At 44.4% G+C, this 20202-nt stretch overlaps 7 protein-coding genes across 12 annotated transcripts; 3 read left to right on the forward strand and 4 right to left on the reverse strand.

The window, feature by feature from the left end:
- Positions 1-48: 48 nt before the first annotated feature.
- On the reverse strand, positions 49-3870 carry LOC135351488 (DNA-directed RNA polymerase III subunit RPC8-like). Its single transcript, XM_064550487.1, has 7 exons — positions 3704-3870; positions 3439-3535; positions 2703-2789; positions 2591-2654; positions 2389-2522; positions 281-366; positions 49-223 (listed from the first exon to the last, which is right to left on the reverse strand). Exons 1-7 carry the CDS (start codon positions 3812-3814, stop codon positions 170-172), a joined length of 633 nt encoding a protein of 210 aa, XP_064406557.1. The 5' UTR covers positions 3815-3870; the 3' UTR covers positions 49-169.
- A 219-nt stretch (positions 3871-4089) lies between these two features.
- Positions 4090-7635, forward strand: LOC135351493 (TGF-beta-activated kinase 1 and MAP3K7-binding protein 1-like). The gene is made up of 3 exons (XM_064550497.1): positions 4090-5042; positions 6572-6939; positions 7062-7635. The coding sequence occupies exons 1-3, from the start codon at positions 4290-4292 to the stop codon at positions 7492-7494; spliced, it is 1554 nt and encodes a 517-aa protein (XP_064406567.1). The 5' UTR covers positions 4090-4289; the 3' UTR covers positions 7495-7635.
- Positions 7636-7652: 17 nt separating this feature from the next.
- LOC135351500 (ubiquitin-conjugating enzyme E2 S-like) lies at positions 7653-9449 on the reverse strand. Its single transcript, XM_064550508.1, has 5 exons — positions 9315-9449; positions 8981-9134; positions 8769-8846; positions 8451-8563; positions 7653-8135 (listed from the first exon to the last, which is right to left on the reverse strand). Exons 1-5 carry the CDS (start codon positions 9327-9329, stop codon positions 7818-7820), a joined length of 678 nt encoding a protein of 225 aa, XP_064406578.1. The 5' UTR covers positions 9330-9449; the 3' UTR covers positions 7653-7817.
- Positions 9446-13827, reverse strand: LOC135351491 (uncharacterized). 2 transcript variants are annotated; one of them, XM_064550493.1, is made up of 9 exons: positions 13667-13827; positions 13037-13164; positions 12789-12825; positions 12450-12659; positions 12158-12331; positions 11670-11869; positions 11004-11548; positions 10026-10964; positions 9446-9806 (listed from the first exon to the last, which is right to left on the reverse strand). In XM_064550493.1, exons 1-9 carry the CDS (start codon positions 13682-13684, stop codon positions 9580-9582), a joined length of 2478 nt encoding a protein of 825 aa, XP_064406563.1. In that variant the 5' UTR covers positions 13685-13827; the 3' UTR covers positions 9446-9579. The 2 variants fall into 2 exon arrangements, with proteins under 2 accessions (XP_064406563.1, XP_064406562.1); XM_064550492.1 differs by having other exon boundaries at positions 10026-11548.
- LOC135351502 (mitochondrial import receptor subunit TOM22 homolog) lies at positions 13825-14680 on the forward strand. The gene is made up of 3 exons (XM_064550511.1): positions 13825-14029; positions 14131-14355; positions 14490-14680. Exons 1-3 carry the CDS (start codon positions 13910-13912, stop codon positions 14553-14555), a joined length of 411 nt encoding a protein of 136 aa, XP_064406581.1. The 5' UTR covers positions 13825-13909; the 3' UTR covers positions 14556-14680.
- LOC135351496 (ethanolamine-phosphate cytidylyltransferase-like) lies at positions 14643-18408 on the reverse strand. Of its 4 annotated transcripts, XM_064550503.1 has the most exons (16): positions 18222-18364; positions 18015-18044; positions 17877-17981; positions 17698-17786; positions 17529-17577; positions 17337-17373; positions 17102-17177; positions 16893-16959; positions 16656-16755; positions 16175-16216; positions 15796-15894; positions 15413-15613; positions 15293-15358; positions 15153-15218; positions 14999-15087; positions 14643-14885 (listed from the first exon to the last, which is right to left on the reverse strand). In XM_064550503.1, the coding sequence occupies exons 3-16, from the start codon at positions 17978-17980 to the stop codon at positions 14774-14776; spliced, it is 1197 nt and encodes a 398-aa protein (XP_064406573.1). In that variant the 5' UTR covers position 17981; positions 18015-18044; positions 18222-18364; the 3' UTR covers positions 14643-14773. The 4 variants fall into 4 exon arrangements, with proteins under 4 accessions (XP_064406573.1, XP_064406569.1, XP_064406572.1 ...); XM_064550499.1 differs by lacking the exon at positions 18015-18044 and having other exon boundaries at positions 17877-17991; positions 18222-18408; XM_064550502.1 differs by having other exon boundaries at positions 17877-18044.
- A 13-nt stretch (positions 18409-18421) lies between these two features.
- LOC135351499 (uncharacterized) lies at positions 18422-20107 on the forward strand. Of its 2 annotated transcripts, none has more exons than XM_064550506.1 (4): positions 18422-18532; positions 18671-18900; positions 19232-19411; positions 19655-20107. In XM_064550506.1, exons 1-4 carry the CDS (start codon positions 18445-18447, stop codon positions 19931-19933), a joined length of 777 nt encoding a protein of 258 aa, XP_064406576.1. In that variant the 5' UTR covers positions 18422-18444; the 3' UTR covers positions 19934-20107. The 2 variants fall into 2 exon arrangements, with proteins under 2 accessions (XP_064406576.1, XP_064406577.1); XM_064550507.1 differs by having other exon boundaries at positions 18677-18900.
- The last annotated feature ends 95 nt before the right edge of the window (positions 20108-20202 follow it).

Consider the following 20202-nt stretch of genomic DNA (forward strand, 5'->3'; position numbering starts at 1 on the left):
GTTTAGTGAAAAAGCAGGTGACACACCCCCATGCACTACAAAGAAGACTGACAGAAAACCTTTATGTCATTTTCAAATAACAACTTTCACATAAAAACATAGCATGCATTATTAATTATGATGATATGAAAATGTTCAGTTGAAGCTGACTCCTAAGACTGTGCTGAGGTTACCCTCCTCCCCACCAGCTGAGTAGCCCCAGCCCACTCTCGCTAGCAGATCCCTGCAGTGGAAGCAATGAAGTGGTGTTAACAGAACTGACATAGCTGGAGATGCTTACTCGAACAGTGTAGGGGACTGGGTCAGGAGAGTCTATCTGTCCGTTGGTGGCAGCCTCAGAGGGAGACTCTGGGGACTTGGGTTGGCCTGTGCACGGGAGTGGGAAGGCACGCAGCATTGAAGTAATCTTATCCGCACATGACAAATTAGGGCTGGATTGCAACACATCATTTGAAAGGTCTCTTTCAGAAAATTTATACATTGGATTAAGTTAAGGCTGTTGAAAGATATTCAACTACATCCCATTTATTCAATGGTTTGGGGATTCTTTCGGCTGCCATAACTTGAATTCCGTGGATCTAATGTAAATTTTTTTACTGAAAGTTTAGGAAAAATAGATGAAATGGATCATTAAAAATCATATTTGAGAGATCAAAGTATTTGTCAATTTGGCGATACCATGAATGCCCATGGTCCAAGGCCGAAAAAGGACAAATTAGGGCCCCCGACAAATTTTAGATTGCAACACATCATTTGAAAGGTCTCTTTCTAAGCTTTCAGAAAATTACAAAATTGTTGACATTGGATCAACGATACTCAAGTTAAGGCTGTTGAAAGATGTTCAACTACATCCCGTCTATACAATGGTTTGGGGATTCTTTCGGCTGCCATAACTGGATCTAATGTCAATTTTTTTACTGAGAAAAAAATTGTTGAAATGGGTCATCAAAAATCATACTTGAGAGATACAAGTATTTGCCAATTTGGCGATACCATGAATAATAGCCCACGGTCCAACGCCGAAAAATGACAAAATGACAAAATTGTTGACATTGGATCAACGATACTCAAGTTAAGGCTGTTGAAAGATGTTCAACTACGTCCCGTTTATTCAATGGTTCGGGGATTCTTTCGGCTGCCATAACTTGAATTCCATGGATCTAATGTTAATTTTTTTAGGATATTTTTCTGAAAATTTAGAAAAAAATTGTTGAAATGGGTCATCAAAAATCATATTTGAGAGATAAAAGTATTTGCCAATTTGGCGATACCATGAATAATAGCCCATGGTCCAAGGCCAAAAAATGACAAATTGGGGCCCCCGACAAATTTTAGATTGCAACACATCATTTGAAAGGTCTCTTTCTAAGCTTTCAGAAAATTATCAAAATTTTGACATTGGATCAACGATACTCAAGTTAAGGCTGTTGAAAGACGCTAAACTACATCCCATTCATTCAATGGTTCGGGGATTCTTTCGGCTGCCATAACTTGAATTCCGTGGATCTAATGTCAAATTTGTTAGGATTTTCTGAAAGCTTAGAAAAAAATTGTTGAAATGGTGTCATCAAAAATCATATTTGAGAGATAAAAGTATTCGCCAATTTGGCGATACCATGAATAATAGCCCATGGTCCAAGGCCGAAAAATGACAAATTTGGGCCCCCGACAAATTTTAGATTGCAACACATCATTTGAAAGGTCTCTTTCTAAGCTTTCAGAAAATTATCAAAATTTTGACATTGGATCAACGATACTCAAGTTAAGGCTGTTGAAAGACGCTAAACTACATCCCGTTCATTCAATGGTTCGGGGGCTGCCATAACTTGAATTCCGTGGATCTAATGTCAAATTTGTTAGAAAGCTTAGAAAAAAATAGTTGAAATGGTGTCATCAAAAATCATATTTGAGAGATAAAAGTATTTGCCAATTTGGTGATACCATGAATAATAGCCCATGGTCCAAGGCCGAAAAATGACAAATTGGGGCCCCCGACAAATTTTAGATTGCAACACATCATTTGAAAGGTCTCTTTCTAAGCTTTCAGAAAATTATCAACATTTTGACATTGGATCAACGATACTCAAGTTAAGGCTGTTGAAAGACGCTAAACTACATCCCGTTCATTCAATGGTTCGGGGATTCTTTCGGCTGCCATAACTTGAATTCCGTGGATCTAATGTCAAATTTGTTAGGATTTTCTGAAAGCTTAGAAAAAAATAGTTGAAATGGTGTCAAATCATATTTGAGAGATAAAAGTATTTGCCAATTTGGCGATACCATGAAAAATAGTTCCACCTTGACAACGTGAACCTGTCATGCTACCACTACGGCAGATACCCAAATGCAGCCTAATGAACATACATAGTTACGCAGGTACCCACTCACAACTGGTCGGTGAAGTGTCGACGAAGACCTCCTCCACAACTCTGAACCTAATCTCCTCATCGATATCCATGAACATGTCATGTTTCTCCCCCTCACTCTCGTACTCCCACACCCACAGCTGCTCCTTGGGGTCGCTATGACACCAGGTTAGGGAGAGTCTAAGCCAGTGATAACTATACAATACTAATGACAATGTGGATACAATCTGTTTGGATGCTGAAGGCTATGGTAGGGTATTAGAATGTCGTCAAAGAAGCCAAGAGACACTGTAAAGAAGGGATAAGAGTAATGACAGGTAATGATACACTCGTCACCTCTCACTCCATCTTGACTGCAACTTCTGATCTTGCCAAGTAGCACTTCATTCACAAAGGGACGAAACACAACAAACCGGAAACGCACTGTATGAATGAACAAACGAGATGAAGAGAGATATGTACAAAGCTAGAGACTGCCTTTAGTGTGAGGTGTGTGCAGAGCTAGAGACTACCTTTAGTGTGAGGTGTGTACAAAGCTAGAGACTGCCTTTAGTGTGAGGTGTGTGCAAAGCTAGAGACTGCCTTTAGTGTGAGGTGTGTGCAGAGCTAGAGACTACCTTTAGTGTGAGGTGTGTGCAGAGCTAGAGACTACCTTTAGTGTGAGGTGTGTACAAAGCTAGAGACTGCCTTTAGTGTGAGGTGTGTGCAGAGCTAGAGACTGCCTTTAGTGTGAGGTGTGTGCAGAGCTAGAGACTACCTTTAGTGTGAGGTGTGTGCAGAGCTAGAGACTACCTTTAGTGTGAGGTGTGTGCAGAGCTAGAGACTGCCTTTAGTGTGAGGTGTGTGCAGAGCTAGAGACTGCCTTTAGTGTGAGGTGTGTGCAGAGCTAGAGACTGCCTTTAGTGTGAGGTGTGTGCAGAGCTAGAGACTACCTTTAGTGTGAGGTGTGTGCAGAGCTAGAGACTACCTTTAGTGTGAGGTGTGTGCAGAGCTAGAGACTACCTTTAGTGTGAGGTGTGTGCAGAGCTAGAGACTGCCTTTAGTGTGAGGTGTGTGCAGAGCTAGAGACTACCTTTAGTGTGGGATGCACCGTCGCCAGGGAATATGTAGGCATCACCAACGTGTGTGATGTCATGAAGGACAATACACAGTCCTACATTGTGCAGCACCTGCGTATAATTATAGTGATACACATTATACACTGACGTGACACCACGACATAGACAACTGTACATGTACATGTACATACGTACGTATGGACGTCACCATGCGTCACCCATGCAACGTACGTACGTACGTCTAGTCTGCCCAAGCAACTAGTTTAGGCATTGATTTACTTTGTTTGCAAACTTTCTGTTGAGCTCATCCGCGATCTCTTGTCCAGTGTCCTTGGAGAACCATCGCGGCTCTATCCTCACCACGTCTTGCAGCTCGGCCAAAATGAACATGCTCTAAGAGAGAAAAGAAGACTTGGTATGGATCATCATCAAGTAAATTAGAGCCAGTTGTTGTGAATACTATCCCCCCGTGAATATGGGGGATATTATTCTCTAGAGAATAATGTTCCCCTCCTCTAATTAGACTAAGATAGGCGTGGCCCCATATTACTGACCACACCCAAGAATGTTACATGGGCGTTGTCATCCTCCCCAACGCTGCGCTTCTAGTAGTCTCATGAATCAGCCGCCGTTCTTTTGGCTTTTGGTGGTTCCAAAAGAACGGCGGCTGATTCCTGAGACTACGCTTCTAGATTATTCGCGATCACCTCCATTGCGGAAAGTCTAATAAAGCAAGTTGTTTCGGAAGCATAAAAGCCTCTCTTACAAGCTTTGTACAGCTTTATCAGAGTCAACAAGTCATCAAAAACATCATAAAGTTACTACTATACTGTCTAAAAGCTTCAATAGATCGAATCCTTATTAAATGGCTGAAGTATCTAATTCTCGCTCTCACCCAAGTCTGCTCTCCAGGGCTAGGGTATCATCAGTGGACATAGCCACTGGGCCTGTGTCTCTACCTGAACCACTCAGCCCCCCACACTACACACATCAATCCAGTCAAGAAAGACATACCTCCTCAAACCTGCTCCCCAGGGGCTCTTCCTCAGTAACCAGTGGCTCTATGTCTCTACCTGAACCTCTCCCCTCTACGTCAAACCCACCCTCATGCCAATCCAGTGTGGAGCCACAATCGTCACCGTCGCAATCTCGGCAATCGAGTAGAGAAAGATTACAAGGTTCACCGCCTCAGCACCAGTCACCACCAGCGCACATGATGCCGGCTGGCCCGTCAGTTGTCACAGAAAGCAACTGGAGCCCAACTAATCATAAAGGTATTGCGGGCTGTACTGCGGCTACCTTGGAAAATTGTCGCTACAGGCTAAGATCAACTTCTATGTCAGACCATGACAACGAAGATCGACATTTCACAATGAATAAGAATAATACTCAAATCTTTGGTGTGTTTGATGGCCACGATGGATCGCGGGCTGTTGGATTTGCCTCTAACTATATGATGGAGTTGTTCAATATGGACTCCTGGAAGAAAGCAGTTGATCAGGGTCAAGATGTCGCATTTGTGTTGGGAGAAATCTTCAAAGATACAGAGAGAGAATTCTTCAAGAGTATTTCTCGTGATACTAAACGCAAAGAAGAAGTTGCACGTCGTATACCCGAGGTGAGTGAGTGTAGTCTGTGTCAACCTTGAATCCCACTGGAATTTATACTCCTTTGATTGGCCTGTGGTCTGTTTTTGTTGCTGGGCTGCATTTCATTTGTGTATACGTGTTCAATTGCCCATTGGATGATGTGTGTGGTTGTACATGTAGCTAGTACACCATAGGGGGTCTCTGTGTAATGTGTGGTTGTAGCTAGTACACCATAGGGAGTCTCTGTGTAATGTGTGGTTGTAGCTAGTACACCATAGGGAGTCTCTGTGTAATGTGTGGTTGTAGCTAGTACACCATAGGGGGTCTCTGTGTAATGTGTGGTTGTAGCTAGTACACCATAGGGAGTCTCTGTGTAATGTGTGGTTGTAGCTAGTACACCATAGGGGGCCTTTGTGTAATGTGTGGTTGTAGCTAGTACACCATAGGGGGCCTCTGTGTAATGTGTGGTTGTAGCTAGTACACCATAGGGAGTCTCTGTGTAATGTGTGGTTGTAGCTAGTACACCATAGGGGGTCTCTGTGTAATGTGTGGTTGTAGCTAGTACACCATAGGGAGCCTCTGTGTAATGTGTGGTTGTAGCTAGTACACCATAGGGAGTCTCTGTGTAATGTGTGGTTGTAGCTAGTACACCATAGGGGGCCTCTGTGTAATGTGTGGTTGTAGCTAGTACACCATAGGGAGCCTCTGTGTAATGTGTGGTTGTAGCTAGTACACCATAGGGAGTCTCTGTGTAATGTGTGGTTGTAGCTAGTACACCATAGGGAGTCTCTGTGTAATATGTGCTTGTAGCTAGTACATCATAAGGAGTCTCTGTGTAATGTGTGGTTGTAGCTAGTACACCATAAGGAGTCTCTGTGTAATGTGTGGTTGTAGCAACACATGTGTGTAATGAGGTGGGAACACTCTTCATTGACACTAGGCTAGTACACAGCATAACGATGTGTACTATAAGTGTGACTATTCATGATTTGTACTTTAGATGTGTTGTACACAGCGTGTAATTGAACCCTGTGTGTGTGAATGACCTCAAAGGATATAGTCTTTGTAGGAGTTGAAAGCATCAATGTTTACTTTAGATGTGTTTATGTTTCGTAATGATGACCACCATCTCATGCTGAGAGGCATGTCATGCCATGACTTGCCATGACTCTATATCCTGAATTGTCTATTAATAGAATGACACAGGAACCATGTGACATTGATGCTATTGTCATAGTTACTGGCCCATGTATGTTCACAGTATATTCACGGTATTAATCACATACATAGCGTGAGTGGGTAGTTCCCTGTTGACACACAGACATCCATAGCAACTATAGTAATCATTTCCTAGACCTTTCAACCCTGGCATGGCGTTGTGATATCCGTTGTAATTTCACAGGAATGTGTGACATAAATTATCAAGTAGCAGTATCAAACATACTTCGAATTTCCAAAATACTGTATTATACATGCAATACTTGTGTACTAGCCATGCTCTTCCCCAAAACAAACAGAAAACCTCATGTTATCAATGTCCTCTCTTTACTCTATGTAGGGTATGACCTCGTATCAAGCCCAGCTAAATTACCCAATGGAGGTTGCCGAACTACAGAAGCTTGAGCCAAAGATTACTGGCGGGTGTACAGCCGTGTTGGCCATCATAGTCAATAAGCAGCTCTGCGTGGCCAATGTCGGGGACTCCAGGGCTATTGTCATTAGAGAGAAACTTGATGGGACTATGTATGCTGAACAGCTTAGTGTGGACCATGGTGTGCAGAATGAGGAGGAGCTAACTCGGCTGGAGCGACTGGGCCTGAGCAGGGATAACCTGAAACGGGCTGGAAGGCTGGGAATGCACGAGAATACTCGAAGTTTCGGCGACTATTATGTTAAGAGAGGCTACAAGGATGTGGACACTTTAGTGTGAGTTTATAAAGTGTACACAGTACACTTGCACTCTACAATTCTCAGATAATCCAGCTGTTTGTTGTGATGTATTGACTTCACCTCCCCCCCCCCCCCCCCCCCTCCACACACATATACAGGTCTGCAAGGCAACCTCCTGGTATTGCCATCCCCCACATAACCACTCCGGTGACCATAGACCAATCCTTCCGCTACCTTGTCCTTATGACTGACGGTGTGTATAAAAGTATCGAGGGTCAGTTCAAAGAGGAAGGCGCGATAGATGCTAACAAAGTTCTAACAAATATCATTCTTAAGGAAGACACACCAGGAAGAAATCCAGCGTTCCTGGCAGATACTGTCCTGGCAAGAATATCGAAAGCTCACGAGCAAGCATACCAAACAGCAGCTGCTCAAGACCCACGCTCAACTGTAGCTGTCAACTGCAGGAAGAGAGATGACATGACTTGTGTTATCTATAAGTTCTCCCCTCCTAAAGCAGCCCCACGTAAACGACCACAGCTAACTACACAAGAGTCTCACTCAGCTCCACCTAGCCTCAGTAGAGTGTAGAGTAGATTATCTCCCATACTCTGTACATGTGTCTCATGCTTGTGAGAATGTTGGTGTATTAGTTGGTGTGTCTGTGTGTGTCATGTGTCAGGGTTTGACACTGTACTAGTGTTGCTTATGATTGTTGAGAATTTTGTATAATCCTGCATGCGGAATGATCACAAGAGAATAATAGTAATTATACAGGTCATGAACAATGCAATGTATAATGTGCAACTACAGAGAACAGTGATGTCATGGAAACTAGTAAATGAACAGATTGACAGTGTATAGCACTATAGAAGCAATGAGGTTACAAAAATACAACACTAATGTTCTGAGAACTAGAGTCTCTTGAGAGCTTTCTTTTTGTCTTTTTTCTTCTTGTCGTTGACACCCACTGTAGTCTTATCAGCCGTTCTCTTACGATCCTGAATCACTTGGACCGCCTCCCCTGCCACGCCCCCTTTAGAGGCCACACCCTCCATTCTGTTGAGGACTGTGTCGTAAGCTGTAGCCGAGCTGCGTAGTGGTTTAGCATGAATGTCAGTCATCATTTGCGCTCGACTTGAGTAGTCATCGTATTGTTCAAGTAACATCTTTCCAGCCTCTTCATTGAGAGCAGACTCCGGGTTAGGATAGATGAGGAGGCACTTGATGGTCTGTGTGTGTGGGTGTGAGTGTGTGTGTGTGTGGGTGTGAGTGTGTGTGTGTGTGAGTGTGTGTGTGTGTGTGGGTGTGAGTGTGTGGGGGGGTGTGAGTGTGTGTGTGGGGGGGGGGGAGGTTTAGTATCACAAACAGATACTGTAGGATAGATTTAACTGAATAAGTGTGTATACAGTTATGTAGCATTAATTATTGTGAAACCAGTTTCAGTATTTTATCAAAACAGCAAACAATGCTCACCTCTTATCAACACTAACACTGTAGCCCCTAGGGACCTAATGGTGGCCAATAGAGAGGCTGAGCATACTCACCAACAGAATGTGTTTGATCCCGTGCTCTGGCTTCCAGTCTCTCTTGAGAGTGTTGACACAAATGGCACCATTCTGAGCCACATTGGGGTGGAAGATCTTGGTCAGGAAGAAACCTATAGGGCAGTAGACATGTTAATCTGTAGACATGTCAATCTGACCTGTTACAAATGGTTTCTGTACACCATCAGAAAGCTCAAAGGTGCGTCAAAAAAGTAGGGGATCAAAGACACCAGTATGCAAATAGTGCTCTGTACATGTACAAACAATGCCCCTACACAGTTGTAGGGGACAGTCCAGGAATAATGACAGTGCTCTTACCCTGAGGAGGTGAGGCTGGGAAGTCTTTACTGAGCACTAACTTCATTCTGAACATGCCACCTTCGTACGGAGTGCCAGCTGCAAGGATAGAGGAATATGTCCTTACAGTAGTGTATACGCTGAATTGCCTAGCAACCAACATTAGTGACGGATGATATGAGGAGTGGGCATTGTGTGTGTGTGTGGTTAGGGTATTCCCCCCGCCCACTCACCAGGTCCCTCGATGGTGGCCTGTATATCTGTGATATCCTCTTCATTGAGGAACACCTTGATACCCTCGGGTGGGTCCTCTGCTAGTGCCACAACCTCCTTGCTAACTTTACGTACCACTTGGGGCGGCAAGTTCTCAACATTGGAACCAGAACCCTGTGTATGGAAATGAGAAACACACACACACAGACGTAATCTTCATTAAATATCTACTTTGTGTGTGTGTGTGTGCAGGATCAGACTAGCTAGGATAACACCTTTAACAGAGCAAGGAGAACCAGTGGTACCTTATAGCAACAATATTACACTGTAGTGGTGTGTGTGAGAGCTTCTTACCGACGGGAAAGACATTGTTTGGAAGTATCTTTGATGGTCGTCGCGAGTACTCCTCTAGATTTTATTTCAAAATTTCAAAAATTGACCAACAAGCATTTTGCGGTATCTAATTAAGCGTTAACCAACCACTCTCGAATTTGACCTCGGCTACAATTTAAGTCATACACACACACACACAGTATTAAGTGCACAAAATATAAATCAAATACTCCACACAAAACATGCATAAGACACTCATTTTTCATTTTTCACTACTAGCACAAATCTAAGCTTCTATTTCGTCCCATCCAATGTCTGGGAAAGAGTCTGCAAACTTAACGTAGGCTTTGATCTGGCCATCCACGTCTTCCCGTCCCTCGTGATCTGACGGCTCTTGTAACTCGTCACTCAGGTCCATTACAAATGTCTCTCGATCTTCTTCTATGTCCTTGACCTCGAGGATGGACTGTGCTACAGGTGGCATGGCCTCAGTGGGAGTGAGGTTAGCATCATCTACACAGGAGAGTACACAAAGTGATAAGTGTTGACTGACTCGTACATGTATGCACACATGCACATTTCAGGCTGTAAAGTGAGAGGCTTGGAAACACTGCTACTGCGTGTGTGTATACAGCATGTGGGCTTTCAAAGATAGCTACCAAAGTGCTAAAATTTGGCGCAATGGATTTTGACTAATCACAGAACTTTTATCATAGGAATGAATGTACTTACCATTAGCTCGGGGTTTGGGAGTGGATGTGACGGGCGTGCTCTCCAGAGTGGAGGCCATCTTAGGGGATGCTGTTGCCTCCATTACAAGCTTATCTTGCAGTGTATCGTACTCTTGCTTCTTGTCCTCAGTTAGCGTGCTCGATGTCTCGTTCAGAGAAACTGGAGGAGTCTCCATTCTCCAACCATACAGCTCAAAATCTGAATCGTGGCGTTTCAATTTTGGAGTAGTTTCAGCAGATGGTGGTGTGTTGGCCATAGCAACAGGAATAGTGGCAATCTCCAAGATGGCAGGAGTCCTCTCTACCACTGGGAGCTTATTGGGAGTAGCCGGGAGTGTTTGTTTCTGTGGAGTAGGGTCTTGTAGGGACATTGCTTGCGTTTGCTGCTCGAGGGTGTTATCTGAATGTCTCTTTGGGTCAGTAGAAGACAAGTCTTGAGTGCGAAGTGTTACATTCTCGTACAGTAAAGATCGCGATGTGCTTTGTTCACTCTGTATTTGCTCCGTCCCTAAAGGATTCGTGTTCTCATAGTCTGCTGATCGCCTATACTCCGGGATTGCCTGTCCAGCTGGCCTTCGAGGGACGGTATGAATTGTTGGTACCGATATTTGTCTACCTCTTGGAGGGGTATGAGTGATGTCAGGATAGGAGGCCACAGCTGTGAGGGTGGCATGCTGATGGTGGGGCTGGTCATTAGTGTACGGCAACGGTGTCACTTGTTGTACGTTGCTCAGCGGCCCTTGAGAATAGTAACGAGCTCCTCCCCAGTTAGCTTGGCCATAGCCTGGTTGTGCGTTGGTTTGCTGAGGAGGAAAATCAGAACCACTCTCTGGCTCTGGTATGAATGCACCCTCACCTACGGACATACTTCCATTGATACCCGTATATTGACGCGGGTTATTATCGGATCGATAAGCTTGCTGCTGTCTGCTATCGTGGCCTTGAGGCACACTATTCAACCCGTGTGGTGGTAGACTGCCTTGAGGCACACTATTCAACCCGTGTGGTGGTAGACTGCCTTGAGGCACACTATTCAACCCGTGTGGTGGTAGACTGGCGGTGTAGTCATGCTGTTGAGTGGACACAGACTGGGAGGGATAGTAGGGTACTTGCCGTCCAGCAGCAGGGAAGAACACAGACTCCTGGGATGAGACAACAGGGGCAGTGGAGGGCATGCTCGGGTGGGAGCTGGAGTGAGAGAGATTAGGGTAGCCAAAGTTTCGTACAATGAGTGTAATATCGTCCAATCTTCCAGCTTGTTTTCCCTTCTTGCACGATTGTTGAAATTTCGTTTTGACATTTTCCACAACATTTTGAGCCACGAGATGAAACTCTGTCGATGTTCGTATCTCCTTGGAAACCAGATGAGCGAGGTCTTGGTTGACCATGGCTGGACGATGTGTCCACGCTTCATACGCTTCATATAGTCCATCCGTCATTAGAATGAGGAATCCACGGAAATTGGTGAGGTCAAAAGGTGAGGAAATGAACGGCTCAGCTGTTCCAGGCTCTTGTTTGGCATGGCTGCAAGAAACAGAGCAAGTCAATTAGATACAGAAACTAAACGTAATTAGTTTATTTTTTATTTTAAACATTAAATTAATTAAAACACCTAACCTATGCACAGCGGCTGTCCCTGACTCACGCTATGGTGTCAATATCCTTGTATCCTCCCTTGATGGAGTAGTCCCCAATGGAGCGAGTGTTTTGTTGTGTGCCCAGTCTCTTGTACCTGAGCAGTGTGTGTGGGTCCAGGCCCACCTCTGCCAGTCGTGCTAGCTCACCCTCATTCTCTGTGTTGTGATCAACTGATATCTGCTCAGCCACCAGTTTGCCATTCATGTCCTGTGTGGATATAAAGGCACACAGTAAATAGTGTTCTGTGAGCATATGCACTTCACCATGTACAGTGAGCATATGCACTTCACCATGTACAGTGAGCATATGCACTTCACCATGTACAGTGAGCATATGCACTTCACCATGTACAGTGAGCATATTGCACTTCACCATGTACAGTGTTACAGTTGAGTCTACGCGGTATCAATGCACAGTGCAACACATGTACAATTAGGAAATTGAAGGCCGTAAAAACTACCATCAACAACATTATAACAACCAAACCTCTCTCACCTCATAACACAGGACTGCCCTGGAGTCACCACAGTTGGCCACATAGAGCTTGCTGTTGAACACCACTGATATGACAGCTGTAGTTCCTCCTCGTATATCATCATCCAGGCTCTGAATCTCCTGTACCTGGCCAGGGTAGAGTCTCAATGCCTCAGCTGAATTGTGGGCCTTTTGCTGAGGGGGAAAAAAGAACACGCTCAATAATTATCATTATAGCATACTGTAGAATCTTACAAGAAAGAATGAAAATACGATTTGGCTATGGTAACGTGTATTGCATATGTTTCCTCACATCAATCTCGAGCTGTAGAGTCATCCTGCGTGTGATGTGAGGGTCAATACGCACAAAGAACTCCATCTCAGTGAGATAGAAGGCTCTATGGAGGGCAGTGCGGAGAGAGTACTCGTCCCTGATCTCCGACTGGAGGAACACGGAGGGGAGGTGCTTCTGGGCAAACTCACACGCCCTCACACCATCGTGCCCGTCCAAAACCATGTACACCTGGACAGTTACGAGGAAATGAACAATTCATTGTCTATAATTTGTCCAGTTTTAAAGCTAATAGTAGCTGTTTACAATATCTCATAGAATTAATAACTTAACTAGTATAATAGTTATATAGTCCATTACCTGCATCCTGTCACCATGGGAACTGCAGGTAAAGAACCTGAGGAGACAAATAATAGCATTCATTTATACATGAATTATTAGTGAATTGTTAGGGATTACTCTATAGGCATATTAAGGGAGTTTCTAGACTAATATGGAATACTTTAAAATGCAATATGATATCGCAGCCACCTACACTACAAACTATGAGCAAAGCTGATATCAACAGGGTACCAGAGATGGATGCTATTATGAGAGGCTGTGCTTACTTGTCCTCGTTCACTCGTCCCCCTGGTGACGGCTCTCCGTCTGCAGCCACTGTCATATTGTTAGACATCCCCACACTGCAGTGGTGTCCAGGGGGAAGGTTCAGGGTCCATTTGTAGGGATCTACACCCTGTGTGCATATAAGAGTGATGGTTACAACAAGGAGGGGTGTCTACCCTCTGTGAGATGGCTATCTCATTAGCGTGTAGAATGTACAAGGCTTGTACAGTGAAAGCCTAATAGGATCGAAACAATGTGTGTACAAGATACATGATCGATATACAGGTGTAACATCAAGCACAGTTACTAGCTACTGTATGGTGGCTGTGACTGTATGGTGTCTGTGTGTGTATGGTGGCTGTGACTGTATGGTGGTGGTGTGTGTATGGTGGCTGTGACTGTATGGTGGCGGTGTGTGTATGGTGGCTGTGACTGTATGGTGGCTGTGTGTGTATGGTGGCGGTGTGTGTATGGTGGCTGTGACTGTATGGTGGCTGTGTGTGTATGGTGGCGGTGTGTGTATGGTGGCTGTGACTGTATGGTGGCGGTGTGTGTCAGTTTGTACAGAGTATGGAGTGTACACATCATGACATGACACATGTACCGGCACACAGAATACAGTCTATACTCACAGCCGGGGGTCGGGGCATACTGGAGAGCTGTCTCTTTCTCTTGATATCGTTCCTCAGCAGCACAAGCTAACTAAACTGTAACTAGCTAGTATTATAGTACAAGATGTCTTTGTACTGTACAGATGACTGACTTCAAAGGTCGAAGATCACAGGCTACAGACACGCCCACACTCGCCACCACGTGGCAGACTAAAGGCAAAGCTTAGCAGTATATGCAGTGTTGATGCTAAAAGGCTAGAAGAGATGACTTCGAGCAGTGAAGAACCGATACAAGAGTTGATCTTGCCTGGTGTGGTAGGGGAGCCATCATTTAGTCGCCCGGGACCTCGCACAGTCGCCATACCAGAGGAGGAGGAGGAAAACGTAAGAGAAATATTGCTCCCTAGATTGCTGGAGTCCGACTACTACATACGAGTAGTTGTGGACACTCACACACACACACACACACACACACACACACACAGTTGGACAATATTGAAGAGACGCTTTCTGAGCGTTTGTATGGTCTCACTGAGATGTTTCCCCCTCGTCTGATTGGCTGGTGTGGGAGTGGATGGGTGTGGTCATACTGGCTGGTGAGACGGTGTGCCTGGGTGATGGGGACATCAATGGCTCTGTTAGTCCTCCCTCCCTTCATTGAGCAGCAGAGACTCGAGTTTGAGGAAATGCAGAATATGCAAAAGAAACAGGTAATAATTTATGCTCATCCTTGCATTGTGAGCTCACTCGTCTGTTAGTATTGCATATTGCAAATGAATCAATGTATCGTCACTGTTTCTAAACACACACCCACACCACTCCACACACACACACACCCACACAGTTGATGCTTGGACAGGGTGCCTCGATGTCTCAGCAATCACTCACCCTACCGCCCACTCAGATATAACTATCATACATGTAGTGACTGCTGTAGCTAGTGTTCGTAGCATTGTGTGTGTGTGTGTGTATAGTTTGTGTTAATATGAGTCCTCACTTTGTATTCACAAGTGAAATATCAATTGAAGGATAGAGGTTACATCATCAATATAATTATAATTATAAAGCTTCATAAAAGCTAGCACTGCTAATAAAATTGTTAAATATTTCTCTTTTAAAAAGTGTGTACTATGTTGGAGTTGCACCGTCTGTGTTTTCCGATTGTCTCCTCTTCATTTCCTCCTTGTGGATGAGCACCTCTCGCTGCTCTTTAGTTGAATTGCGTCTATTGTAAGACTGCCTGCATACGATAGAAGGGGGAGGGGCTAACTCATGGTCAGTGAACACAGACACACGGTACATGAAAGTTGCATTCATAGTCGCTGATGCAGCACAATTCTCAATCTTACGGACCTGTTTTGTATAACCCTCTGAACAATGATGTCAGTTGTAATGCTACTGCCACTCTCCACCTTCCGATATATTCCTCTGTCCTTGGCAACCTGTATTGGCATTGATCAGAGCAGCTCAAAATTACCAAATCGCTGAATTTAGAACATCGGCTTACCTGGTAGGGATCAGAGCCATCAAGAGCAGGGAAGATGCTCGTACTGCCGTGAACAACGTAGTCAACCTAGAACAGAAGAAGGAAACTAGTTACTAAAGGCCACAAACACTACACTAGGTAGGAGATCATCATTGCCCTACCTTGAACTGGTCTAATAGCTTTGCACTGATGGAGTAGGGAGCATCGATGATCACATCCGATACATACTATATATGTGGTAACAACATCACATGACTTGGCTATCTAGTCACATGACTCACCCTACATGCCAGCAAGGAGAGCACCCTCTCTTGAAGGTTCTTAATGGGAAAGTTCTTCCCCTTGTACCTGTTGACCTCCCAGTCGTTATGGAGACCCACTATGATAAAGGTGCCTAACTCCTTACACTTCTCCAGCAAGTCAACATGACCAACGTGGAACAGATCAAAGGCCCCAGGCACATACACTATTGTGTCATCAGGCTGCACAGAAGAGAAAAAAATTGCCAATTATTAGCACACAGAGGTATCATGTGATGAACAGTAGAACCTCTTATGGCCACCTCCAAAGAAAGGCTATAAACGCCAGGTCCCATTGTGTGCAAAACAACTTCTCAACAAAGGCCACCTCCGTATAATAATCAACACTTGTATCCCCAACTCACCCCGGGTTCGTTCACCATCCCCTCCTGGAACTGCACGATCTTCTTAGAGGTAGCGAGGAACCTCACTCCAGTAGTGTAGGGACTGTGAACTGTCTGGTCCTGAGAGGCCATGAATGGTGAGGGGGGGGCATTAATGGTGAGGGGGGGGCATTAATGGTGAGGGGAGGCATTAATGGTGAGGGGGGCATTAATGGTGAGGGGGGGTATTAATGGTGAGGGGGGCATTAATGGTGAGGGGAGAGGCCATTAATGGTGAGGGGGGCATTAATGGTGAGGGGGGGTATTAATGGTGAGGGGGGAATTAATGGTGAGGGGAGAGGCCATTAATGGTGAGGGGGGTAAGTGATACATAGTTGCATGCTTAGTAAGGTAGACTAACTTGATGGAGTTTGGTAATCTGTTTCGTATCCATCCCGACACTCTATAGGAAGATCACATGATTATATCACACGATATTACAGCAAAAAACTGAATTTTGAAAAATGCAAGGCTATAGTGCGTTTGTGAAAAAAATTGTTGGAAATCGAAATATCACAGGACAACCAACACCAATGGAGGTAATCCAGAGAGCTATTGAATGGTCCATATTTCAACTTTCAGATCACATGCTCAAATCTCAAATTTAAAACGGGCCATCATTTTTTTATTTTCGGGGAAAGACCATGGACCCATGGTATTTTGTCAAAAACAGGCCTAAAATAGACTTTTGATTTTAACACACCATCTGAAAGGCCTCTTTCTAAGCTTTCAGAAAATCATAAAATTAACGTTATTGGACCATCGGAACTAAAGTTATGGCCGCTTAAAAGATGCACAAATGTTCTAGTCCCAGTAACTGATTGCAGTGAATCTCCACTCACTTCAGAACTGTCTGTTTTCACTCCAAAGTGGCCCTTTGTCATGAGCAGCATCCGTCCAACCAGATCTGTTGTTGAGACACCGGCAGTACGCTTGTACTCCCTGCAATAAGAGCCACACCCTTATCACACGTTCATGCTATCAATCACTCAAAATATATTTGACGTTGTAATACAGACAAAATTGGCCTGGTAACAAGGTAGAAGGGCAGGTCTATTACACACTGCACTGAGATTTACTTGTATCTCCCTGCTTTCTTGACAATGTGGTAGGCATCAGTACCATCAGAAGTGGAGCTAATGTCATCTGTGAAGGTTGTATTGTGTGTTAGAGAGAGAGAGAGAGAGAGAGAGAGAGAGAGAGAGAGAGAGAGAGAGAGAGAGAGAGAGAGAGAGAGAGAGAGAGAGAGAGAGAGAGAGAGAGAGAGTGTGTGTGTGTGTGTGTGTACCTCCGTGAGCACAGAAGTCACAGTTGTACTGGTCCAATGACTCCAGCGTGCAACAGTAAGGGGCGTCCTCCACCACCTGCAGTGACAGACATGGTGACAAGAAGGCTGAGACTAGCGTACAACACAGTTTGCTGGATGCCAGTATAATTATAGATGACAACAATTAACTATAATTATAGTAAGACGACATGACTTTAATGTGATGATTGTGACATAGTGGTATAGATGTGCTAACCTCGTCCACCCACTTGATAGCTCTCACCAGCTTGTACCTGCACACACAAGCATACACACATAAGCATGCACACACACACACACAAGCACACATTAGCACTCATTAGCACTGTGACTATGTCAAAGATGCAATTTAAAGAATGTGAAAATTAGTGTGAGGAATGAAAATATGCCATTACTCCAGAGCTCCTACCGTTCTTGCTCCTTCATAACCGGTGGTCCTTTATTCTTGGTGATCTCAGCTGCAAAACAACAACAGTTATGTTAAGGATGGCATGTTGATCATGCTACAGACTATATACACATTCACGTGAAGTGATATTCATCACATGCACACACATAAAGGTGACCCATTGTCATACCATCAGAGTGAACACCCACTACCAGGTAATCACCAAGCTTCTTGGCCTGTCTCATAGCATTGGCATGACCATAGTGAATTATGTCAAAGCTGCAAAAATACAGAGAGTGATGTTATTATTAAAGCATGCATGCAGCTACGTGTACCTTCCAGTGTCCTAGCTAGCTACACGATCCTCACCATCCATCCACCCAGACTCTGATCTGCTTCCGTCTCTTTGCAGGAGGTGAGAGAGCAGCATCAATATCACTGCTACTAGTGTCTCCTTGGTCTGAGCTCAACATCACGGCTGCTGCTGCAGTATGGGGGGGGTAGGTTACGGCTGCTGCAGTAGGGGGGTCCTCAGATCTGTGGGGGGTAAGTGGACCAAGCTACTCATTTGCAATCACATCTCAAGCTCAGCAGGTGTGCTCTAGCATGCTCTAGGGATACAATCTGACTCAGTTTTTAAAAGTAGCAGGCACAAGATGATAAACAGATCGAGCTAGAGAATTAGTAGATGAGTTTTATTTATTCAGCACATACCTCCTGTTGGAACCTGCTGGCTGGTGTACACACACTGACAGTAGACTAGTCTTAGTCTGTAGCACTTAGTACAGTATAGAGTAGTACAGTACAGTACAGTGGAGCTGAAGCCTGCTGAGCTGCTGAGGTAGATGGGTGTGGCCCGTCCAGAAGGGTGGCGAGCCACGCCCATCTACTTTGGAAGGAGTCTTTGCCACGCCCCCATCCTTGTATCAACGAATGCATGCAGTGCATTGACAGTGAAGTAGCCAGCCTGAAGGAAGCTTTCCATAGCGCACGCAGCAGGACAGAGCAACCAGTGATTGCAATGGGTAAATAGATCTCTAGCTATAATACCTATAAACTTTCCTGCTTGTATTTATCTACTGAATAGAGTACTATACTATTAAAGTCTCATAATTATGTACATGTAGTCTGTATTGCATATCCTGAGACATGTCTCCTTCCAGATACAGATAAAGATAATGAGGATGCTATCCCCCTCCTGCCTGTGAGCAGTGGCTACAGTGATCCCCCTGCATACGCTCGGTCCTCCCCAAGCCCACCCCCTCAGCCGCAGCCTCAGCCTCAGATGGGGACATCACTGCCTGTACAATATCGACCAGCTGCATCGTCTCCCACCCCCTACCCCCAGACTGGCTACCCCCAGACTGGAATCTCACAGATGAGCAGCAACAATGTACGATAATGCACAATGTTATTGTATTGATGTAGACAGTGTTGAATGAGGCTTCAGCAGATGTGATCCATTACCACTGACATAATTATTGTACTGAGCATTCTTTGTTTTTAATGGAGCACTTTGGCATCCTGTAAAGTACAAATTACTTTTGGGGAGTTGATCCGTTGGTGGTGGATTGTGGTTGTATCTGGGAATTCAGGTGTCCATTACATGTATGTGGCCAGGATGTGCTTATCAAGGAAGCCATTGTCTGCTTTCAGATACACCACAATATCAAATCATGTTTATTCAAGAAACTGTATACAGAAGTCCCTTTGATACACTATAGAACACTGTGGTGGTGACAGGAGCTCCCTCTCAGTTGCCCCCGGTGATGGTGACCCAGCCCTCAGATAAACCTACACAGCATATCCTAGTGCTGAGTCTGGTGCTGATTGCTGTCTGCTCTCTGACTTGTCAGGTCTGGTCTCTCTTCCTGCTTATTCCTGGAGTCATCTTTGCAGTGGTTGTGAGTGAATATAATGTGTTGCCATTTTTGGTTTATACATAATTATGTAGCTTAATGTGTGTTTGTGTGCGTAGGGGTGGAAAGCTCATACTATGAATCTATTAACCTTTGTAAGTTATGTGTGGTGTACAGTTACCGTGAAATAGGGGGTGGAAGCTTTTATAAACCATGTTAGGTTATCACTGTGAAGTATTCATGTGGGAAATACCGAATACCTGACACACACACACACCCACACTGTAGGGTTACAACTACAGGCATTCCCACAAGCCCAATAAGAGACAGACTGGCAGAGGATTGTATGGTGTCTCCCTGTGTTGCAGTGTTACCACTCTGGTATCCTTTGTGATGGTAGTGCTCTGTACTATCCTCTTCGTGGCCATCTTCTATGGCCGCTTACAGAGCAAGCTCAGCAACTACTACCCCACCTACGACTACTGTTCTTCATCTCAATGCCGTTTTTCCTGTGGCAATGATATATACGGATCCTGTTATCAGAGATGTATAAATAATTATTGTTAACAAGTAATTAACATTTCGTACAAAACTGTATAGTATTTCAGTAGTGTGTATATAACTATAATTATGTTCGTGGTGTGTCATTTTGAAAGTGTATTATCAGTCACAAAGTTACGTAAACTGTTATGTTTGTGCTACATCATCTTGTTGACACTAACATTTCATACAAAAAAACTATACTGTGTAATAGATGTGTACAATAACGTAAACACAAAATACATATTTAACCACTGATGACACACACAGAACATACATGTTCCTCAGACATTACA

Source organism: Halichondria panicea, chromosome 17 (genome assembly GCF_963675165.1).
Source record: "Halichondria panicea chromosome 17, odHalPani1.1, whole genome shotgun sequence".
NCBI lineage: Eukaryota > Metazoa > Porifera > Demospongiae > Suberitida > Halichondriidae > Halichondria > Halichondria panicea.